Source organism: Protopterus annectens, chromosome 17.part0 (genome assembly GCF_019279795.1).
Source record: "Protopterus annectens isolate FY-2018-M chromosome 17.part0, PAN1.0, whole genome shotgun sequence".
Lineage (NCBI taxonomy): Eukaryota > Metazoa > Chordata > Ceratodontiformes > Protopteridae > Protopterus > Protopterus annectens.
The window spans coordinates 577,579,430-577,601,056 of record NC_056751.1 but is presented as its reverse complement, the minus strand read 5'-3'; the positions used below and the strand labels follow the sequence as shown (position 1 = coordinate 577,601,056).

Sequence of the window (21,627 nt, the reverse complement as noted above, 5' to 3'; positions counted from 1 at the left end):
GTGTATCGGTGTCAACCCAGCTCAGATGTTTCTTTCTGTATCACTTGGCTTTAGTTAACTTGTGAACATAATTTTTTCTCACTCAGTACACATAGTTTAAAGGGCTGAGAACAAGTGGCTCCTTAGTCAATATACACTATGCAATGGCTGAAAATGATCTGCAGCACACAACTAGTGTACAAAGTGCAACAGATGAGAACAAGCTGTAAAAAAGGACTAGCTGCTCATCATCTACACTGCATATTATACACTAGTTGAGAACAACCTGCAGTACTCATCCAGTATGCACTTCACAGTATGTGAGAACAGACGTTTTCTTCAGCGCACAGTAAGAAGAGCTTGATTATCATTTATTACACACTCTGCATGACTGTCAAGCGGCTGCAGTCTCATGCAGCTCTGCTCATTGAATCCTAACATGTTGCAAATCACTCAGTGCACACTGAGCATTAGTTAAGAACAGCCTGCTCATCACTCAGTGCACACTGAGCATTAGTTAAGAACAGCCTGCTCATCACTCAGTGCACACTGAGCATTAGTTAAGAACAGCCTTCTCATCACTCAGTGCACACTGAGCATTAGTTAAGGACAGCCTGCTCATCACTCAGTGCACACTGAGCATTAGTTAAGAACAGCCTGCTCATCACTCAGTGCACACTGAGCATTAGTTAAGAACAGCCTGCTCATCATTCAGTGCACACTGAGCATTAGTTAAGAACAGCCTTCTCATCACTCAGTGCACACTGAGCATTAGTTAAGAATAGCCTGCTCATCACTCAGTGCACACTGAGCATTAGTTAAGAACAGCCTTCTCATCACTCAGTGCACACTGAGCATTAGTTAAGGACAGCCTGCTCATCACTCAGTGCACACTGAGCATTAGTTAAGAACAGCCTGCTCATCACTCAGTGCACACTGAGCATTAGTTAAGAACAGCCTGCTCATCACTTAGTGCACACTGAGCATTAGTTAAGAACAGCCTGCTCATCACTCAGTGCACACTGAGCATTAGTTAAGAACAGCCTGCTCATCAATCAATACACACTAGCAGATAACAGGCTGCTCCTCAGCTAGTATACACTCCATACTGGTTGGGGTTGGTCACAAGCTCCTCATCTTCTTAACACTACAGTGGTGATAGCAGTCTGTTGTCACTCAATTCACCATGCTCATTATGTTAGAACAAACCACTTCTCATCCATTGCACACTGCTCATTACTTAGTACAAGCTTCATATCTCCTTATCCAGTACACATTGCAATGGCTGAGAACAATCTGCAGTTAAGCAACTGAAAAAAAAATGAATACCAAAATCCAAAATGAAGATCTAACAAAATAGCTATACAAATGTTTTGGGCATTAAATTGTGGATGCACTTTATTTCTTCTTTGAAAGAATATATGACTGATTGTTTTTCCATTACAGATAATATCAAATTCATTACAAATTCACATTAATTTTTTTTTCATTAATTGCATTTCTAAGTCATTGTCACTACATCCCTGGAATTCCTTTTCCTCTGGCACTGATAACTGCAGTATTCCCCAGTGGCTGTTTCTTTTTCCTTTTAACAATTGCCTATGCTTCTCTAGTAAATATGCTGTACTTATTATATCTGCTATATGTGCTTTCCCATTTGGTCTATATTTCAGTTTTAGATCATACTTATAAATTATGTAACATTATCTGCAGTCTTAGCCTTGACTTGTACAATAAACGTACTTAATATCTTTTGCAGATGTTTATGGTTTGCCTCTACTGAACTTATTTAGCATAGACATATTCATGTAATTTTTAAAAATCCATGCATGATTCCTAACTGTTCCTTTCCGGACCAAGCATATCTCTTTTTTGTATCTTCAAATGCACCTGACTCATAGATGAGTGGCCTGTTTTCCTTTGTGATCACAGTTCATATAACTTTCTGATTGGCATTTTCTTCCAGCACAGCTGTTTTATTCACATCACTGAATTTAATATTGGTGCTTCTGTAACTAGTTTATTGAGCTGTTCAGAATTCTTCTCTTGTTCATAACTCTGTTCCTAGCAGAGTTACTTTAGCCATATTAACTCATTAACAGCTACCAGTAACCAGATAATTTGTGTGTGATTCTTGACTGCCAATAGGCTAGATTACAATGGTATAGAGTTGTGAGTCACAAAGAAAATAAGATATTTTCAGCTGAACAAGAAAAGCAGCTTTTTGCATTTATTTTTCAGCTGAATTCAGTTTCTCACATTTAATATACTTAATGATGGTACTGAATACTAAAAATTAATATTGTAATTAAGTTACAGCAAATCAAAAGTGCTTTTTAGGGTGTGTTTTTAAAGCACTATCAGCTTGATTAAGACAAGACAGCTCACACAACTAGCACCACATGCATGATTAGCATCACAGTGTAAGTAATGTTTTTGGCATGAATGAGTGAAGATACATTTTTCCAAGAAACCTTTATTATGTTTGCCTGCCTTCCAGTGTTGGCATTTGCATGCGTCTCTGACTTTTTCTGTACCATAACTAAGTCCCTCTGATACAAGAATGTGCCCATGTGTTTCAGGCATCTATCTGTATCAGTCTCCAATAATGTTCTTCTAGTCAGAGATTTGCATTGATAGATCATCAGTTATATCTGCAAACATTCCAAGCATTTGGTTACCTGGGCACTGACTTTGGAATACCTCTTTCACTGATGAAATATCATATGGAAGTCTAAGAAATGTGTACTTTCTAAGGGCATATTACACATACAGAATATGGAGCTTTCTTTGTGTAGTTTTATCTGACAGAATCCCTAATTTATATGTTGCATGGAAAGGAACTTACCATTTGATAGTCTGAGACTGCTTCTTTTACACTGTAAATAATGGTTAATGTTTTCTTTTAGTCACCTTATTTAGGTCTTGATATCAATAAACTTGTAAATCTTGTCTTGATTTTAACAGCCATAATGTAAACCAATTGTTTGACTCTAATTGATTCTTAATGACATCTAAACTTTTCATTTAGTTCAGCTTGTGGTCAGCTCTACACTACAAAGTTACTGTTGATTTCCTCAAACAAATTCATTGGCACAGCTTTAAGATTTATTTGTGTATGATATTCTCTGGTAAACTTCTTATAAATAAGTCAGCATATTCATAAAATATATCTTTGTCATGGCTCTAAGCAGAATTTGAGATGCCTCTGTGACTATTCAACTGGCTCTGAATGTATGCAATGTGTACATGAACACATTATGTCTTTGCATTCAGACTTTAAATTAATTGTACTATTTGTAGCTTCTTACAAGCTAATGACTCACTATATTAGGAGAATTTGCTTCTTTAAGTGTTATAAATTGAATGAGATTCTTGCATTTTCTTATTATTTTTATATTCATATTAATAGATTTTGTCCTTTCTGGCTTTACTTGATGTCCTGCATATAGCTCTCTTTTTGTGCCTTTTTAGCCCATTGCTTTAAAAGCACAATCAGACATAATAGTGCACTGATTCTACCTAACCTTATCACATTTAATTGATTTCCAATCAAAATACATGCCTCACATATGATAGGTTCTTCTTTGGATGACAGTACACCTGGAATTTGTTGAGTGGAAATGTGCCTTTTCTCTCCCTCCTGTTTAAAATAAATGTGTTACACACCTCAATGCCTTCCCTGCTTGTATTATGAAGATATGTGTCTCACTAAATTCTTTCTGGCTTATCCCCAAGGCCACATGCAATGCAACACAGCCTAAAATGTTAAAGCCAGAACTTCTTGTTTTCAGAGTGCTTTTCCTGAAACTTCAGATTCATTGCCAATTGCATGGTCATCATTTTCAGCCAGAAATCAGCAAAACACAGTGAAAATATATTGGTGGCACATTGGTGCAGGAAAACAATAAAGAACTATAAGACAAAGATTTATAACTGAGTGTAGTGTAAACAAAGTTGTTGATGAAATAGCATATAAATTGAAAAACAAAACCGTCACATTTAGCAATGATAGCCTTGCTAGATTTCATTGCCAGTCAGTATATGAGTGCACATCCACCAAGGATTGGCGTTTATGAAAAGCATGTACTAGTTGGAACAGTACAGGAAGCTCAAAGTCAAATAATTAAAACTCCAGCATCTTGGTGCCCTTACCTTTCTTCAGATACTTCTGATTTCATGCTAGATTTGCAAAGGAGGGCAGTAGTTATAGAGGAGACACTATAACTTCAGCAATTACTGAAGACCCACCTTGTCTAACATGACTCACATCCCAGCTGTTCTCTGTGTTTAATTTCTCCAAGTCATTTAGGTTTCTAATTCCACGATGGGTGTGGAACTCATTCCTAAGTCAGGGTATGATTAAAGATTATGCAATTAGCATTGCTTCTGTCTTTAATGTTAACCAAAAGTGTTCTTCGCAGCACCTGTAATATACCCAGAACTGACTCCATGTGCAATTCATACAGAGTTACATTTATTGGTAGCATATCTAAATATTATTGTATTTTTTTTTTTCTGAGACCCATTGGTCCTACTGCTATTATTGGAATTCTCTGTTTATCTTTCTTCCACATTGCTCTTGTTTCTGCTTGCAAATCCTGGAATCCCAGCTGCTCTCTCTCTTAAAACTATAGCATTTGTTTTATTAATTTGTCTCCTATGTAGCCCATTTGACCTAATTGTCCCCTTTCATGGACAACCTGGAAACACAGTTTGTTTTAGTGACTTTCTCAGAGTCACACAGTAAACAAATGCAGTCAGAAGGAATCAAATCCTCTACCCTTGACTACAGCATGTATCATGTTAACAGCCAGGAAGCCTTTATCCTCTGCACTAACTACCAAATTGTTGAGTTTATAAAATAAATAAAAAAATATTTGAAAACAAAACTTAAGTTTATTAAAAATGGTAAAAATAAAAACAGAACTGCAGATGACTGCATAGAATTAGAGACTTTTTAAAAAGCATGTTTCCTTATTCTGTGTAGAAAACATTTAAATATTAAAAACACATAAACACATAACTAAGTAAAGAGAAATAAAAAAATCTCTGCATGTAATTTTTCTATTAGCAAGTATTTCAAGCCTGCAAAATAAATAGGTAGGACACACACATCAAACCATGAATTCATTATTGTGCACAAGAATGCTTGATCCAGACTTTATATCCATGCAAGATAAAGCCTGGCTGGCAGGCAACACTAAGTGAATGAAAGACATACTGCACAACAGAGCAAAATCCCATCTCTGATCAACACTAGCAGAAAACTACGTTCTCTCATAAAAACATCCAAGGCCAACTTTGAGAGAAAAATTGCTAAGGACACTAAAGATAACCACAAAGCCTTCTTCAGCTATGTTAGAAACCTGGGCAAAAACCCTCAGACATGCTCAGAGTTAGTTCACAACAACAAAAAATACACTGAACCCACAGATATTGCCAACATTCTGGCTGACAGGTTCAGTGCAAATTTCTCCCCTCCCTCACCTCCAAAAGAAGAAATACTTATCCCAGATGAATGTAATCTCCCTGTCATCTCAGATGTCCAGATGAGAGCCGCCCTCAAGCTAAAAACACTGCATCAATGGGACCTGATGGTATCCCGGGTTGCGTACTACGTGAACTCCAAGAGGAGCTAAACCCGCACATAAAAATGCTATTTAACCTTAGCCTTACTACAGGATAGGTACCTGAACACTGGCATACAGCAACAGTGGTCCCACTCCACAAAGGGGGTACCTCTACAGACCCTGGGAACTACCACACCATAAGCTTAACCAGCCTGGTCTGCAAAGCTATGGAAAGAATCATTATGGAACTCATAAACAGAGACATTGGGACTTACAGACACTTGATCCCACCCAGTTCGGCTTTGTAAAGGGCAGATCCTGCCTTTTGAACCTGGTTGACTTTTTCGAAACAGTCACTAGAGCCATTGATGAGGGCAAAGCAGTCCATACAGCCTACCTGGACTTGGCTAAGGCCTTCAACACAATACCCCACTCAGGCATCATAGATAAGCTCAACAGCTTAAATGTAAACCCTTATGTCACTAGATGGGTTGCAAACTGGCTAAAGGACAGAACCCATAAAGTTAAAATTGCTGGAGCAATGTGAGACTCAAAGCCAGTCACAAGTGGTGTCCCACAGGGATCTGTCCTGGGACCCCTCTTGTTCGGCATTTATTTCTCAGATGTTAAAGCAAACATGGGAGGGTTGTGGCTGACAAAGTTCGCAGATGACTGCAAACTAGGCACCATAGTCGATACACCAGCGGACACATACATCCTACAAAAAGGCCTCACAGAAACGGACAACTGGTGCCGGAGTCATGGCCTTAAACTAAATGCCAAAAAATGTATAGTCATCCCCTTTGGGAAAAACAAAGTACCCACAAATTATCACATAGACAGCAACCCACTGAGTATGGAAAAAGTAATCAGAGACCTAGGGACCCAAGTCGACAGTGACCTCTCATTTGACACCCACGTTGCCAAAGTGGTTAGAAAGACATTCTACCTTGCACACCTTATCATGAAGGGATTCACATCCAGATCCAAGGATGTCATTGTACCCCTATACTCCTCCCTCATCAGACCCATGATTGAGTACAATGCCCCATTTGGTATGTACCTCACCCGGTATTTGCAACAGCTGGAGAGACCACAGAAGTACCTCACCAAGAGGATCAAGGGTCTCCAACATATGTCTTATTCTGCCAGACTAAAGAAACTCCAGCTCTATTGAGTAGCATACCGCCTGCTCAGAGGTGATCTGTGCCTGACGTACAAGGCCATGTCCAGTCAGGAACTGATGGACATGCTCCACCTCAAAAAATCCAAATCCATCAGAACCACGAGAGCTAAAGACTTAAACCTCGGCACAAGTATGAATAGGACATGCTGGAGGGATAGATTCATAACCCAGAGGCTTCCCATGCTCTGGAACAGAATCCCAGTTTATGTTAGGCAGAGCCCCTCACTAACTCTCTTCAAGAGAAATCTTGATGAGTGGATGGGAGATCGTAAGTTTACCCCAGGGGTCACCTCTGTGTCACTACTAGACAGGGGCACAGTAAACTAATTCTATTATATAAGGGGACCTTCACTGTGCCACTACTAGACAGAAGCACAGTATTCTAAATCTATTCTGTACATTTTTGTACCATTTCATGGGGTGGTGAAAGCCACATCACTATGGCTAGGCTTACAAATGCCCCAGGGCAGATAGCCTAGTACTAAACTGTGAAACTATGAAACTAGGATATAAAGTGACAACTAGTACAAACTGTAAGAAACAAAGCAATTGAGATCTAGCTACAAAACATCTATTTAAGACCATGAATTAATTGTTAGCTAAACGGAGATATTAACTAGCAACTTTCTCTTAATTTGTGGCTTAATCATACTGAGCAACCAGCTTAGTAAAATAAAAGTGCGCAGCATGATTTTGCCTTAGTGTCAATACCCTTTTCCACTGAATTTTGCTCTATATAGTGTTTTTTAGGTTCATAGTTATATACTAGGCTAACGACCACCAGGGCCTTTATAAGCTTAGATGTGCAACCTAACCCACTTGTGTCCCTATGTATCATGGGCTTTTATTAGAAGGAGGTATATTAGTTAGGGAGTTTGTCGAGGTTATGTATGTGGTTGTGGGTGTGTCTGTGTGTGTGTGTGTGTGTGTGTGTGTGTGTGTGTGTGTGTGGGGGGGGGGGGGGGGCTTACATTAGTTGAGACATTACTGTCTGCCTCTGTTTATCAGTGACATGGGAGCCAGATCCAGGGTGAATTCCCGATTTCCCATCCATTGGTCAAGGCTAAGCTTAAATAGGGCTAGGGATGAGTTTTGCTTCCCATGGATGGCCTGTTCCAGAGCATGGGGATCCTTTGTCTCATCAACATGTTCTGTTGAAGTCACTAGCAAAATTTAAATCCTTGGATCTAGTGGTTCTGATACTGTTCATTTTGCATGGTAGACTCTTGTCCATGGGTTTAGCATCCAGTACTCCCTCCAAATATCACTCAAGCAGGGGGTCAGAGCTGCCATACTCACTCCCATCTTCCAGTGCCCGAGCTGCTAATTGAATTTGGGTCATCTCAGTCATAGTTAGGGCTTTATTCCTCCATGCCACAGTGCCAGTAGCTACAATGCATAATATTAAAGAATATGAACACAAGCTGAGTAGGTGATATTGTACCAAAACGGAAAAACATTAAAAAAAAAAAAAAGGCAACCACAGCCATCTTCCTGTCTACAGCTGCCAGTCCCAGTGACTATGTATTCAGTTATCTCCAGCGAGCAGTTAGCGTTCCTGCTACTGAGGAATAAGAATTAGCTTAGCAGTATTTGTTTTCTCTCCTTAACTACAATTTTCTTAGCTACTATTTAGAAAAAGTCAATATAACTGAAAAATTGTACAGTGAAATGATACAATCATGCAAATGCAATCAACAGAGCATTAGTCCTATAAACTATTGGTGTTTGTAGAGCATGCGCATTGGCAATGAAGAGATGGCCCAAATTCCAGGAGGCATGGATATCTTGATAACCACAAGGAAAAACATCAAGACGCTAGATGCCAGAACTACTCAAACATTATCTACTTTCGAATGTTCTAATGTTTGTTGATATGCAAGCAAAGATAAGTGCTAAAAGTGCAAGCAAGGTGCAGTCAACATACCTTCCTCTGCTTCTTCTTCCTCAGCAAACACAGACACCATTATTACATAATATGTCAGCTAGCAAATGGCACACTAATCTTTGAAGTTAAGTAGCATGATGCATCATGGGAACATTGCTTTAGATCTATGAACTGGATTAGATCACAGAACAAATAAAATAGTAGAAGTGCGATGCACTATAGGCATCATATGGTCATGTATATTGCTGTCCAGTTTAGACTGATACAAAGTAATAGCATGCCTGTAAAACACGATAGAAAGGGACAGCACATTATATTGAAATAACAGTGGACACATCATTATCTACTGGATATTGATGAGGAAACATCCCATATGTTATTGCACATATTCATTACAGTTATATGTTCACCATAGAATCCATCTATCTCTCCATCCATCCACAATCCCTTTTTCCTTATTTGTTGCAGATGAGGTTGGGGTATCACATTAACAGTAACAATCATCTAGAGCCAAAAGTCATTGCCATACGTAAAGTGTATTGCTCATTTTCTGTAAATAACAAACTCTTGAAGTTGGTTATAACCTTAACATATACACTACTATGTTATACTGCTTTAGATGCAAGAATGTTTATCTTTCCATTTTATTTTATTGATAAAGACAGCCTACTGGAAATTTCTCTAACTCTACAATTTCCTGCCATGACATCATGAAAGGCTGCCTCTAAAATGCCTCACTACCAAAATTAATGTATAGGTTATTTAAGCAATAACTGACAACGTGGTGTGGTATATTGAAGATTTACCCATGGCTGGTGTGGTTTAATCATGAGGGCGAAGCTCGAGTGATTAAATAAATCCAACCATGGGTAAATTTCAATATACCACAACCATGGAGTCGGTTATTGCTATTATACAATGACATTATTTAAGAAAAAAAATACTTACTTTTCTTAAATAATAGAAAAATCTTTGTATAGCGTAACTTCGTAATAAATGCCTGTGAGAGCACCTATAAGTGCCAAAGCAATAGACAAGAACAAACTCTAATTTACCAATGTAAATTGGAATGCTGAAGTTTTATTATAAAAAAAATGACAAACCAAGACGAATGTAGATACAAAAGTTTAGCGCTTTTACCCACAATATCAGGGCTTCCTCAGAACTCATAACACAAATTGATATCGGCACTTAAATAACTTTTTTCGTGCCAAAAAAACTCAAATATTTAAAGTGACACAACATACAAATAAATTGCTACAATGCTATTAATACAAATACTGAATCTATACAAGTAAAACAAATAAAACACATAACTGTTCTTCATTATACTCTGTTGCTGGGATAATAAATAATTAATTATATACTAAAAACTTCCTAATTAAGAATTAGCTTAAATAAAAAAATATGTTGATAATGCTTACATTAACTGTGTATGTGAGTACAGAATTTAATGTCAGAAATACTGAAACCATCTTTTTTATGATAAAATATAATATGCAATATATAATATGATACCTAAATTATGAATTTATATATGGTGTATTAAAATTTTTTTCTTAAAATTAATAATTTTTAATAATTTTTTTGGTAAATGACAATATAAATATTATAAAATATAACTTACAGAAATGTTAAAAACTGATAAAAAACTAAATAAAAATGAAAATTATATAGAATACTAAAATATACTAAAATTGTATATACTTTCAATACAAATGTTTGTGTATGTTTAAACTTATTACAGATGTTTGTTAGTTATTATTAATTCTTATACTCAACAATGGTTTAATCGATATATGGTCATTAAGGCCTGGAGGGGTGGTGGCATCAAGATAAATTTGCCACCAAACCTCTATATAGCTTAATAAGCTTTTTATATCTCCACCCTTCGGGTCTATTTTGACCATTTCCAATATAATGAATTTAAAATGATGGTCTTCCCCTTCATTGAAAATGTGCCTGTAATGTGCGTTATTCTTGTCTTTCATCTTTATGCTGTACATATGATCATAGATTCTTTTCTTGAGATGCCTCTCAGTTTTGCCAACGTAAAAACTATGACATTTTTGGCAGATACTTAAATAAATAACTAGCTTACTGTTACAATTGCCTAACTTACTTATAATACAGCTTCTTAACTCATTTTTTAGAAAAATCTTCATCTCGTCAGCCATATATTTGCACTGATTGCAGGCACGACATTTTAATCTTCTACCTATAGCTAACTTCTTATCAGTCTTCACATCTTTTTTATTATTATTAACTAACATCTGTTTAATATTGGTCCCCATTTTAAAGATGAAATTGGGTGTTGTACCAATAACCTTATTGATTTGGACGTCATTAAAAATTACATTCCAAAATTCACTTATCATTTTTTTAACATAACTAACTGCCATATTATATTGAAGAACACAAGATTTTTGAAAATTATAGTTATTAGTGGATTTCATATTCCTCTTAGTTTGTACTGTATTTACATCTTGTACTGATAATCTGAATTTGCTGCCTAATAAAGGTTGAAATCTAGTATCACGTAAATTTAGAATATATTTTATAGTCGTGCCCATCATATTACTAGGATATCCTCTTTGTAGAAATAGCTTCTTAACATACTCTAATTCTACCCTTAAGTCGTCCTCATCTGAGGTCATACATGCTAGTCGCACACATTGACCTTTAAATACATTGTTTTTTAACTTCTCAGGATGACAACTCGTATAATGCAAATAGCTATTCGAAAATGTATCTTTTCTATGAATAGTCGAAGAAAGTTGATGTGTTTCATATTTTATTAGAGTGTCCAAATAGGGTACACCTATGTTATTGTAAGAATAAGTAAATCTTAGATACTCACTACTAGTATTGAGAAATTGAATAAACAGCTCTAATGTTTTCATGTCAGCCCCCCATATAATATAAATATCATCTAAAAATCTCAAATAATATTTTATATATTGATGAAATTCACTCTCAAATAAAAATGTATCTTCCCAATTTAGCATCACCAAATTAGCATAGATTGGGGCGCATGCAGCTCCCATCACTACACTTCTTATCTGCTTAAAAAGTTCTCCTTCAAAATAAATGAATTATTGTCAAGAACTATTGACATCATCTCTTGTAATAAACAAGTGGCATCCCAATCCATTCTAGAATGTTTCCTAATGCTATTACTAAAGGCTTCAAGTCCATCATCTCTTGGGATGCAAGAGAAGAGATCTATTACATCTATAGTTAAAAATATAACATTTACACAATCTATATCTATTGGAAAATTCTTTAGAAAATTCCAAGAATCTTTCACCATATGTGGTACTTTTTCATATATAAATTTTAATTTTGAATCAATGTATCTTCCTATAGGAAAAGTTTTTGAATAACTTCCTGAGACTATTGGTCTAAATGGTGGGTTACTTTTATCCTTGTGTACCTTAGGTATACCTACAAAAGACGCTAGTTTGGGATATTGAACCTTTAAAAATTTATATTCATCATTAGTAATTATTCCTTTAATATGGTATTCCTCTATATAAGAATCAATCCTATGATATGCTATATTAAGTTCATTAGTTGAAATAGGAATATAATTACCAGAATGATGTAAAATATCATACATTTTCATAATGTATCTAAAATTAGCATATAAAACAATGCCACCCCCTTATCTGGCTTCATTACCCTTATGTTCATATCATTCATTACTGCACTTAATATACTTCTCTTATCAGCAGTTAAATTGCTGTCATTAGTCATTTCTTTTAAACTTTTGTATTCATGATAAAGATTTTTTATAGTAATTTTCTCATATATATCTATTTTAGGGTGGGGGTGGAATAAATAAACTGGCTTTTCTCAAATCTGAAGTATGATTTTCTTTATATGATATTTCTCTATTTTCTGGTGTATGAATATTATTAAAATATATATCCAAATTTAGTTTTCTAACGTATTTTTTGAATTCAATAATAGTATCCACTAAATCAAATGTTGGATTAGGAATGTATTTAATTCCTTTACTAAACAAATTAAAATGCTTCTTTTCTATATTTAATTCTGTATAATTAAAAATGTTAAAATTGTCAAAGGTATATACATTGTCATTTACCAATATTTCTTTTTCCATATTGTTAGTATCCTGGCTCATCAAAAATTCCTGTTCATTATTCAGTCCCTGTTGTTTCTTGTGTAATTCTGGTTCCCGTATCAATATGGCTGTGTATATTGTTTCATTTCCCTCTGAAAATCCTTATTGCTAGTATGCCTTTTGTTAAAATCATAAGTTAAATTTCTTTCCCTAAACTCAAAATTTCTTCTCCCATCCTTCTGTTGCATATTCTTCTCTGCATATCCATTGCCAAACCTTCTGATTTCAGTATTCAGCCATATATAGGCATTATTAAAATTGTATTCCTCATTGTCCCTTTACAATTTGTTTGATTTATGTTTAGTATTATTTAAAATCCATTTCTTTGCTTCATTAAATTGTTTGTTATATAAATTTTCCCATTGAGGGAATAATAAATCACTTAAAATGTTATTATTCAAAGTCTCTGCTTTCAATATTAATTTACTAAGTTTTTCATCATTATACTTCATTAATAAATGCATAAATTTAGAGCCACAACCATCAAAAAAATTGTTAAATTCCTTTTTCAGACTCTCAGAATAATCTAAACCCAAAGGTAGTTTGAAAAATCTGAGACCTTTTGGGACTATATTCATTTCTATATTCTTGCACAAATATACATTGTCAATCTTCATATCGTTTATGGTTTTTAATTTTTTACCAAGCTTATATATCATTGTTTTTAAATTGTCATCTTCATAATTATCAAAATTGATATTATTATGTTCACCTCCTACATCATCCATTTTACAGTTGAATAATAAAAAATTATTGAATTTATTGTCCTTATCAGAACGTATCTCTGTGTCAGCTAAAGCACCTGACCCAGAGGGATTTTTCACAGTACCTTTATTAGTTTGAGTCGAATGTCCAGCAACAGTAGAATATGTTTTTACAGGAACTGCTCATTTTGGTTTTGTTCCAGTCCTCATAGCTTCCTCGTTTATATAGTATAATGAAAAATCAAAAGTGAAGTTAGAAAGATTAATTTTGCTACAACTATGTGGATCATTAATGTCCAACACGTTTGCAGTTCTTTCTATATGTCCTCCTTGCCTGTTGGGTATCTCAAGACTGTCGAATGACACAACCTCACACTGTCCATCCTGTCTTGTAGAAAAACCAGCAATAATATCTCCATCATTAATATTACCATCGCGTACTTTGCTGAAATTTCGAATGGGCGAGGTAAACATGTCCAAACTGTCTATATTCTCTCGCTGCAACCGCTGTTGTTTTACCTTACATAGGGCAGGCTTAGCTGATGTGTACGCAGCTACCTTGCCCTGTAATAATTTCTTAAATAATGTCTTTGTATAATGCCTCTGTGGTGCCCTCCCGTGGTTTTGCGGCATCCTTGGGCTTTTTCTGATGTACTGCACATGCATATGGGACTTGTGTTCCCATGCTTACACAGTACATCAGTGCTGTGCAAAGGAAGCAACTGAGAAAGGAAGATCTCCATTGCTTTTTTTTTTACTGAAAACAAAAAAAAAAGAAACCGGGAGACTTTTAACTAACGAAGGAGAGCCAGGACAAACAAGATAAAAGGATAATCAGGTAAGTTTCTATAGTTTTACAGAACTTTCCTGATTATCCATTAATTTTTGTCTGCACCATCTCTCTCGTTCATTTCAGGTCTTCCATTTTTTTTGTTTGTTTTAAAAAAAGAAAAGTGAAAAAAAAATTGCGAGATATACTAATGGGAAAAAATCAGGGCGACTGGACCTTTTCCTGTTGAAATATTCTCGGATTTACAACAGGCACACTGGTTGGGCTGGCCAATCAGAGTGTTCATTTTTGAATATTAACAGCCAGTCATTGTATAATATATTACAATAAGTACATCAAATGGAGTTACTTACTTCCACAAAGGACAAGTTGTCAGTTAGGTTTTGCAGATTGAACACCTTACATTAAAATTTAACATATGTGATGATGTAGTAGTGAAATCCCATCATAAGTAAGAAGTTGCTTTTCTAAAGTACTATTTTTTTTTATTACAAAGAATGCTGTGTAAGTGTGTGTGTGTGTGTGTGTGTGTGTGTGTGTGTGTGTGTGTGTGTGTGAGTGTGTGTGTGTGTGTTTGTGTGTGTGTGTGTATATATATATATATATATATATATATATATATATATATGTAAATGACATTGTTTTGTGGGCGTTATTATAGAGAAAAACTGAGAAGACAGTAAAATTAAAAAATCAGTACAACACACTATAATTTTCATTTTTTCACAATCACTTGTAACTTTAAAATGAGGAAGTAAATGTAATGGAAATTAATTGTAAAGCATAGATGCTTCTGAAAGTGAGCAATGCACTTTAGTAAGATAGAATTAAAAAAAAAAAGCATTATAAGCATAAAACTAATTCAGGGACGGTCTGCTGTCTAAATTATTTTTCACTTTCATATGGACCATTAAAATCTTGAACTATTACTGAGATTTGTGATGAGAAACAAAAATAAGCAGCTCATTTGCAAGATTATGATGAAAAATGCTTACAAAACACAGAGCTATTTTGAAAAATCAGAAAGTCAAACTATGTTGTAATTAACTGTTCTATCTAATGTTTATACTTCTTTTTACTTGACCATGTGAGGCAGTCTATTTTGAATGTCATTTTCGCATACATATTTGTGCACAGTTCAAAATATTGTTAGCTGTTTTATCAATGGCCAGATCCACAGTTATTACATATTGAAAAGGTACTCATGTCAAGTATTTATACTTACTGAATATGTGTACTTATCAAGATTGTGAGCACATATGCAAGTCAGCACTGTGAAAGGTCTGGATTCCATCATTTGTTGTGTTTTTCTTTTTTTTTACTACATAACAGTGTTTCTAGATCTAATGTAGTGATGTGATTTTGTGTAAAAATATACATCCAGAGCGTATCTACACAATCCTATCTTGGTTTGTGATTTACTATGGAGGTGACTGGTAAGAAAAGGTTTATTTGAATTTATATTTTATTTTTTACCACTATTTTCACTGTTTGTAGGAAGGAAGGGATAGCTTGTAGACAAGAAGATTTACTTTGATTTATATTTTGTTGTTTTACTTTAATTTTCACTGTTGGTTGTTAGAAAGGGATAAGTTTTTGACAGGCAAGCTTTAGCCATCCCAAAAGGCAAGTCAGCTATAAATTCACACAGACTGCAGAGAGGATAATTGAGAGCTTATCTAAACAATCATATCTTGGTTTGTGATTTGCTGTGGAGTTGACTGGTAAGAGAAGTTTTATTTGAATTTATATTTTATTTTTTACCACTGTTTTCACTATTTGTAGGAAGGAGGGGATGGCTTGTAGACAAGAAGATTTACTTTGATTTATATTTTATTGTTTTACTTTAATTTTCACTGTTAGTTGCTAGAAAGGGATAAGTTTTAGACAGGCAAGCTTTAGCCAGCCCAAGGGGCCTAATCAGCTATAAATTCACACAGACTGCAGACAGGATAATACACAGCTTATCTAAAGAAACCTATTTTGGTTTGTGAGTTATTGATCTTTACTGTTAAGAAGTATGACTGTGAGTGATACAGAGCAGAAGCTACTGCACGCATTTGTACACAACATAAAGGAATTACAGCTTTTGTCTGACAACTTTACTATACTTACTTTAGTATTTAGTTGTATATTGCTCATGTGATGTTTCTCACAGAATTTAAGTTCTCTTTGAATTCTGTGGTTATTGATTTTGATTATTCTTTTCTTTTATAATTTTTTATTCGTTTGAAGCTGAATATGGATTCCTTAAATGAGTATGCCATTAATCATTTGCTAAAGCACAAATATCTTGTACAGTGTAATAAATACTATGCATATTTAAAGGTAACACCTGATAAGACTGGTGCTGTGTGTTCCTCATCTGAAAAAATGATTTGCTTACCATTATTAGAAGTAAATCTAGACTTACTGATGATGATTGCACTTGTGCAATTGGCAGGGCTTGCAGAAATGTTGTATCATATATTAATGACTGGACTGTGAGATAAGTAATGGTAGGCAAAGAGCAAATAGAACACATTTAAGAAACAATGTGTCTATTGTCTGTGAAATTCATTCAACCTCTATGAAAGATTATACCCCTGACAACTCTGGAATTCTGGATGCAAGTATTCAGCAATCTGTGGATTCAGAGTGTTTAGAAGGAAATAAAAAAAATGAAAGAAAGGAAGAAGTTCACAACAAATAAGGAAGAAAAGTAAACTGATAAATGTCTGCAAAGGAAAGAGAATACATATAAAAAAGGGCACTGCTTTGTTATGTAACACACATATTACAGGGAATTTTAACATTTTTCTATCAGAAAACCTTCACTCTACAGAAAAAGGCATCATTTTTCCAAATGAGAAGGTAGACAAAAGAGGCAATGGGTAGATGAAAAGGAAGAAATCAAAATTGAACGTGGAAGGTTTGAAGAACATTACTGTAAGAAAAAAAGAAGAGAAGACAAATGTTGACGACATGTCTCAAGCTGTGGATGTACAAAGCCAGCTGGATGAGAACTGTATGCTTGCCAATTGAATGTGCAATGAAAACAGTGGGATTAATAAGACTACTGGTGATGAAAATCATTCCTTTGCAACAATTGATAGAACAGATATTACTGAATTAAAAGCAGATGATTCTTCAGATCTGGTCAGAAAAGATATTCTTGTAATTGGAGATTCAATTATTAGAGGAACTGATACTTACATTTGCAGAGAAGATAATGAACATCGAATAGTGTTATCTTGCCAGGAGCAAAAACAGAAGATGTGAGACAAGCCTTGGAATGCCTTAATGTAAGGAAGTACAGATCTGTTTTTATTCACGTCAGTACAAATGATCTCATCCTCAAGGATTCTCTGACTGTTAGTACAGAACTTACAGCCCTCTTATATAGTATGGCTTATACAGGTGTTAGGACATATTTTTCACAACTGCGGTGGTGGTGCTGCGGTAGCGTTGTCGCCTCACAGTAAGACGTTGTCCTGTTCGATTCTCAGCTAGAGCATCTTCTGTGTGGAGACATGCGTGAATGGGTGTACCTTCGTTGAAGGTTGTGCATCAGGGCCAGCAACTCGGCACATAAAAATCTACTGCCAATCATTAGCGGACCGGAGTTCCGCTATGGCGACCCCTAACCGGGAAAAGCCGAAAGACACAACAACAACATATAGAAAGGATAGTCAGGTCACTGTGAATGAAAAGATTTTTTGGGTAAATACCTACATGGAAAAAAGTCCTATTTAAAAAAATTTAAATGTGTAGAGCATCCAAGCCTAGTTTTGGACACACGTGTTCAGACAGGATGGTGTACATTTATTAAGATCATGGAAGAAAACTTTTGCAGCAGATATTTTGCAATATTTTATTTATTTTATTTATTATTTGAAGTTTTTTTGCCAGGATGGTCCATTGGGCTGAAAGAGCCCATTTTCAATGGAGCCCTGGGTAGAAAAGCTCCATAGATACAATGTACAAAATAACAGGTTGTTATAGTACAAGACGAATACGTGAAAATAAAGTATTTGATGATTCAATATGGAAGATAAAAATAGAAATTATATAACATTTAGTAAAAGTTTACAAATATATAGTCCCTATCATTGCTAAAATAGATGTTAAGTATATTACAATAATAAGTAAGTATTTACAAGTCAATTACAACTATAAGTAGCTATTTACAAATATATATGTTCCCACAGAGGAAATATGATCAGTGTTCATAGGTTCATAGGTAGGTAATAGACTATTGGCCCTAGAGCCTATATAAGCCTAGTCAAAAAGGTACCCTGGCTTTTGTCACCCTAGAAAATTATTTTCCTGTGCCCCTGTCGAGCAGAGCCACAGAGGTGATCCCTGGGGTGAATTTCTTATTTCCCATCCAATCATCAAGATTTTTCTTGAAGAGTGCTAATGAGGAGCTTTGTTTGATATAGATAGGTAGTTTGTTCCTGAGTATGGGAAGTTTCTGGGACAGGAATCTATCCCTCCAGTATGTTCTGTTTATTGTGGTGACAAGATTCAGGTCCCTAGAGCATGTAGCTCGGAGGGATTGGGATTTCTTTAAGTGGAGCATGTCCAACAGCTCTGGGTTTGACATAGCTTTGTATGTTAGGCAGAAATCGCCTCTGAGTAGGTGATATGCGACGGAGTAAAGCTGGAGTTTTTTGAGATGGTCTGCATAGGGCATCTGTTTGAGGATGGTAATCCTCTTTGTAAGGTATTTCTGCGGCCTTTTCAGTTGTTGTAGATGTCTTGTGAGGTACATACCAAAGGGGAGTTGTACTCTATAATGGGTCTAATGAGTGACGAGTAGAGGGGAACAATGACTTATTTTTTCCTGGATGAGAAACCTTTTGTGATGAGGTGTGCCATGTAGAAGGATTTCCTGACTACTGTGGTGATGTGATTATCAAAGGAGAGACTACTGTCCACCTGTGTCCCAAGGTCTGTTATCACACTTTCAGTGTTAAGTAGACTACCACCTATGTGGTAGGTCATGGGTACAGAGTTTTTACCAAAGGGGATGACAATGCACTTTTTGGCATTGAGCTTGAGGCCATGGCTTTGACACCAGGCATCTGTCTCCATGAGGCCCTTTTGTAGGATGTCCACATCGTTAGGAGTTTTGATTATGGCTTCTAGTTTGCAGTCATCTGCAAACTTCATTAGCCAAAGACCTTCTGTGTTAACCTGTCCTTCAGAAAAGTAGATACCAAACAGGAGAGGACCCAGGACTGAACCCTGTGGTACTCCACTTGTCACTGGTCTGAAGTCAGATTTGGAGTCTGCTACTTTCACAGTGTGGGTTCTGTCAGTGAGCCAGTTGGCAACCCATCTTGTGCATTGGGATTTATGCCTAGTTTAGTGAGTTTATCTATAATTCCAGAGTTGGGGATGGTGTCAAAAGCCTTGGCGAGATCTAGATAGGTTGTGTGAACCACCTTACCCTCATCTACGGCTTTGGTGACTAGATTTTTATTGAGACCCTCAGTGAATGTAGGTGTGTGTTTCATGTTTCTATGTGTGTGTTTTGGTGGTGTAGGTTTTGAGGGACTATGTAATGTAGGGGGATATATAGGTTGATTGAGGTACAGGAGAGATGAGCTAGGGGGAGTAGAGACAGAGAGGAAAACGGGGAGGTATATAGTTGATTTAGGATAAAAGGAGAAAGAGAGAAGGGGTAGGGAGTTAGGTAGCTACTTGGGACGTTATGCAGGATGGGAACATGAGCATTCCCAGAGAGATGTTAGGTGTGAGTAGAGCAGAATTTTAAAAGTGGAGGGGCCTCTGGTGAGGTGAATATGAGGTGGGAGGGAGTTTCAGAGATGTGCTAAAGAAAAATAGACTAGAAGTTTGCCTGCTGGATGGGTAGGTTTGTGAATATTCAGTATTTGTTTGTTGTTTTTTTTTTACTGGAAAAATTGCTGTTTCCACAAGATTAATGTTGTTATTGTTTGTGAAACATGGTTAAAGAACAATGATTGGGAGCCAGTTCTGTCAGGCTATAAATGTTTTTACTGTAACAGACATTCTAACAAAAAAATCAGGTGGAGTTGTTATGATAGGGATTAAAGACAGTTATGAGACCTTTGTTTATTACATGTTCAGTGATAACACCAATACTATAGAGTGTGTAACTATGACAAGAAAGATGACCCTGGAACATATAACAATTGTTGGAGTGTGTAGACCACCAAATTCAAGTACTGATGACCTACAGGAATTCACAAACAAGACAGGAACAGCACGTAGGTAAACTAGGTTCAGACAAACTGAAGAAACAATCAAATAATAAATCCAAAACCTGAAAACGCATGGTTGAGTTAAAGTAAAAGCACTTTATTCCAAACCAACTCTTCCTAGAGGAATTCATACATTTCTTGCGTGAAACACAGGAGGGAAGAATAATAATAGCTGGGGTCTTAAACTTACCAGAAACAGACTGGAATAATATTGATTCAACAACATTACTAAGGAAATTATTCAAAACATATGTTCAGGAACAGCAATTGCTTCAGACTGTAAAAAAAAAAAAAAAAGCCGACCAGGGAACGGAACATGCTAGACATTGTTTGTGCTCCTAAATAAATTACTGTTACTTCAAGTCAAGTTTTACCATCGTTGATGTGCAGGGATCATGGGGTTATAAAAGTTAATTTGCTGCTAGATAAGTCTGCCAAACTGAATTCTAAACCAATGCACAGAAGATTAATTACAGATTATATATGGAAGTAAAACAGTCACTATGTAAAGCTAACTGGAATGAGGTGTTCAGTGGAAATGTGGAATGTTTTGAAAGCGAAATTGTTTAAGTGCAAAAAAAAATTGTTTAACATCAGGATTTAGGCATACAATGTCAGGGGATATATTTCCATAAGAACAAGATACCCGATTAAGGTGAAAGACAAAAAATATAAGAAATGGAAGAGAGATCAAACTAGATCACTGAAAACTAAAATAAACAAGCTGGACAAACACGTTAAGCAGAGTGTTAGGCAAGATCAAGAAGAATTTGAAGAAAATTTATATAAAGATATTGAGCATAATAAGAAACCTTTTTGTAGATATATAAGATGTGGAAGAAGTAAAGATACACAAATTGATAAACTGTGTGTAGATTCTAAAATTTATTCTCAGACACAACAGCTTACAGACGTGTTTACAAAATATTATGCAAAACAGTTTGGCTCCACGAAGGGGGTGATAAGTTGTTCTAGTGACATCCAGGTAACCTCAAATACTGGAATCAAATTGGATTATATTGAAAAAGAACTGCACAAACTGGACCCAAACAAAGTACGGGGAGGAGACGGAATTAGTAATAATGACCTGAGAACATTTCAGCAAGAACTTACAGCATCATTGT

The 21,627-nt window shown here is 35.7% G+C and overlaps 1 protein-coding gene across 6 annotated transcripts in view; it reads right to left on the bottom strand.

Moving 5' to 3' along the window:
* The window catches only part of TNNT1 (troponin T1, slow skeletal type), a 392,580-nt gene that overhangs the window by 217,359 nt on the left and 153,594 nt on the right, over positions 1-21,627 (bottom strand). For 2 of the 6 annotated variants that reach the window (XM_044059733.1, XM_044059735.1), the window contains exon 3: positions 8,666-8,687. The exons of 2 other annotated variants lie outside the window; for them this stretch is intronic. In XM_044059733.1, coding sequence (XP_043915668.1) covers positions 8,666-8,687 — 22 coding nt within the window. The remainder of the gene's footprint in view (positions 1-8,665; positions 8,688-21,627) is intronic. 2 more of the 6 variants (XM_044059732.1, XM_044059734.1) reach the window with 1 other exon arrangement.